Below are 3,583 nucleotides of genomic sequence, written 5' to 3'. Positions count from 1 at the left end.
GGGCGGTCAACCTGATAACATCACGAGGCCTTTTAGCTCTTTGAGTCGTGGCGCCGGGAGGGGCTTTGTCAGGATGTCCGCACGCATTTGCACGGACTCGCAGTACGCTACGATCACCTGGGAAGCAATGAATCCTTCTAGATACACTCTTAATTCAGAGCTTTCCACGATCGCAAGACCCTTCTCCTTGTGCATAACCTTTCTTCTACACCGCTGCCGGCTGCATGCTGGACAATCTACATCGTTTGAACTTGACCTTGAACGTGAACAACTTCCTACCGCTAGGTAAAATAATAATCCTTTGCCCTCTCAGAATATAACACTTTCTTCACTAATGGTACATATTTCCTTTGAAGCTGAACCGCCTACCTATCGTTCTACGAGTTTCGTTTACAAATCATGTCAAATATATGTGCCAGCTTTACAAAAACGAATGCAAAATACGTAGATGTTGGTTCCAGGATCAGCTCGCCGCGCTAAACTTGTAGCCCAATACATAGCTGAGAACGACGGCGTTTCCTCTGCCTACGGTGCACTCATGATCTTCAAGAAGGTTGGTCGTCGCCTCTCTTGCTTTGGGATGTCACCGAAGTGTACGTATCCGCATTCGTAGACTCCGCCTCCATCATGATATCGTCGTTAGCGGCTTTTGGATCGTTCGTGTGCGCGTGCTACATTTAAGTTTGGCTGCCTCGATGCTTCCCCCACTAATTTTCGCGCCATTAATGGCGATTATACTTCACTAATTTTCGCGCCATTAATGGCGATTATACTTCATAGACCATGTAGGAGTTGTTGCGATAGTACTGGTCGTTGCCCTAGGCAATACTAGCATAAAATTTTACACCGTCAATATGCCAAAACGTGTATACTCCACACGGTTGGAAGTCTATGCTTGACTTCTCTTTGATGGTCTTACCATTCATTTCAGATTTCAGCTTGTGCCCCAGACAGCAACTTATGCCAAGTATGGCTACCTCTGGAGAGGCGTCAGATCGTTCAGAACGCTTGCTGTCGGCTTAAACACTTCGTGCTGCGCCTCGCCAACGCAGTGACGCGTGTGCCTTGACCACCTTTTAGACACTCCGCATACAGGCATCACAACCTGAGTTCTACACTTACATCAACAATAGGGTGAACAGTCAAGATGAACTCGCGAAATTCCTCCACCGTTGTGAGCGTGTTCATCGCTACTTCCTCTTTCTGTTCGAGGACGCCGTTCTCAATCGATCGCAGTAGATCCACTGTTGTAAGTGGAACCTAACTTGCAATGTTGTGAGGTGAGCACGGCAAAATCGAAAGTGACAACGAGTTCAAGCCACCACCACACGGTTCACAACATTTATTCCCGCACCAATGCCTTCTGGTACCATGGCGTCGATTTAGCACGTAATCTATTCTTTGATAGTTCATAAAACTTGCATTAACGCAGATATATTGTTTGTGTTCATTTTCGACCGTACTTGACACTTATCCAGTTACCTAGAATACCTTTGCGTACAGATGGCAGATCCCGAGCTTCAAGCCCTTCCAGATAAATTTGACTGTTGAGGTGGTGAACAGTCGCCGAATCTTGTGATATATAAGACGCCAGAGCGATTCACTGGTTTCCAACATGCCGCCAATGACTACGATACATCACCGTGTCTTCTTTTCTTCATCACCGCGGTTTGGTAGCAGTGGAAATTTTAAACAGTTGTAACAATGATAATCATTTAGATATCTTTAAAATATAACAAAGTCATAATAGCATCGGCACTCTGCTACTTGCGTCATGTAGAACTGAGCTTTCTGGTTTGTTCACCTATCTTTGACGCACGTGGGACTTCATGCTTCAACTTCGATTTAAAATATGTACAGCTAAACAGTACAAGTCCGTGTCACATGCAGCGCATCCTGTATCCCTTCACAAGTTTCGTAAAAACTGGACTTTATCTAAGTGGCTGTTAATTCCTTATCTACATGTAGTTACCGTACTTTTCTGTTTGAAACGTCGGTCAGTCGGATTTGATGGTCAGTATACCCAAGTATTTTTTAATCGAAAACTACCCCCAGGGTGTTCGATTCTAATTATAGACCCTAACCCTATTTCTAATGTTGTCCTTTTATGTCTGCAAAAATGGTATTTAAGGTTTTCAATCCAAGTAAAACGTCTTATGAACGTTTCGTTAGAGGGGAGCTTTGCCCCAACAACAAAAAAAATTATCTTGCCGATGTACCCACATTTTGATTCAGTTATCGTGCCAGTTTACTCAAGGATGGCGACTTCGTTGGCCGCGATGGCTCAGCGTGATGAATGCACGGGGTTACCGCCGGTTGCTTGCGAATGGAACAAGTATTTTCCATGGTACTTGCTTACGACTTCAAAATCAGGTTGTTGACTACTTCATTGACTGTAGGAGATGGGATTGACGGTATGTGAGGGAGATCAAGTAGCTGCAGGTATTTTCTGCAGTACAACCACATGTCGAGTGCGTTATCGGCGGCTTGATCGAATGCAAGTGGTCTGATTGACGGTATGTGGGAAGGACAAGCTCAAAGGCTTATCTCGTTGCTAAAGCACTCCAACACTAATCGTGGAGGAAGAAGGACAAAGTGGCCGACGCTCAAGACGGCAGCTTAGGCAAGCAAATGCGAGCCGTTTACTGCGAGAGAGCAGGCTGAAGCGCGCCAGCGCCGGCGCTGAAGGTGGTAATATGCTGTAATACTGCTTCGGGCTGACAGGTTGGCTATTATATAACCAAAGCGAACGCTTTTTCTAGAGTAGTGACTAGATAGAGGCAAACCGCTGAGTTCTATGGCAGAGAAAAAAAAAAACACTCATATAATTCACTACGGAAGCTGACCCACAGAAGAAGATTATGCTATACCCACTTAAGGTGCACACGTTACTTTTAAACTCAGTGCGAGTAATTCAGGTTTACTTTGAAACTTAGTGTTGCTTAACTATTTCCCACGTCTCCAAATTCCTATTTACCGTTCTACATACTATGATAGGAGACGCTGGCGGATAATACAATTTATTGAAATCAGCGCATACGCTAATACAGAGATACTGCGGGCGTAGTAGATGCGTTATTTCGGGGGTACGGTTATTTATTATTCAGGGGTTTGTGGGACCTCTTTTAGCCAAAGCATGTACACCTTATTACTTCATCAATGATCGTCATTGCTGCCAATAATACCGATGTCGTCCGTCTGTATGACATCTGCGCTATGATTGCAAGTCTCTCCAGTTTAGCTCGTGAAGGATTGATAATAGTAAGAGTTAAACTATTACATTATTTTCTGGTGCTTCCGTCTTATCGGATTGCAATGTGGTTATGGGCTTAGTATTTGTTAGTTAGATGAGAAACAAAGGGATCGGATCCTATTCCAGCCACGCATAGCCCTGGTAATTCTTATTTTCTTATTGACTGTATTTTTAGAATGCAACCTAGAAAAGCTTCATACGGTCCATTGATGAAACGATATAGTCTTCGCGAATCAATTAAATACTTCTAAAATTGCTGGGACTAGCTTCTATTTGCCGCCGCCATCTACGCCATTGATGAACATGCTATTAAAGTTACTACGCGACTTC

At 44.1% G+C, this 3,583-nt stretch overlaps 1 protein-coding gene across 1 annotated transcript; it reads right to left on the bottom strand.

Annotated features, from left to right (window-relative positions):
* Positions 1–767: 767 nt before the first annotated feature.
* Positions 768–1,373, bottom strand: PPTG_17252 (hypothetical protein; the record flags this gene model as incomplete). The annotated part of the gene is made up of 3 exons (XM_008915440.1): positions 768–818; positions 1,123–1,260; positions 1,323–1,373. The coding sequence occupies 3 exons, from the start codon at positions 1,371–1,373 to the stop codon at positions 768–770; spliced, it is 240 nt and encodes a 79-aa protein (XP_008913688.1).
* Between the last annotated feature and the right edge of the window lie 2,210 nt (positions 1,374–3,583).

The sequence above is a fragment of the Phytophthora parasitica genome (assembly GCF_000247585.1).
Source record: "Phytophthora parasitica INRA-310 unplaced genomic scaffold supercont2.71, whole genome shotgun sequence".
Lineage (NCBI taxonomy): Eukaryota > Oomycota > Peronosporomycetes > Peronosporales > Peronosporaceae > Phytophthora > Phytophthora nicotianae.
The sequence above is the reverse complement of the archived record's forward strand: the minus strand, read 5'-3'. Positions and strand labels throughout refer to the sequence as shown.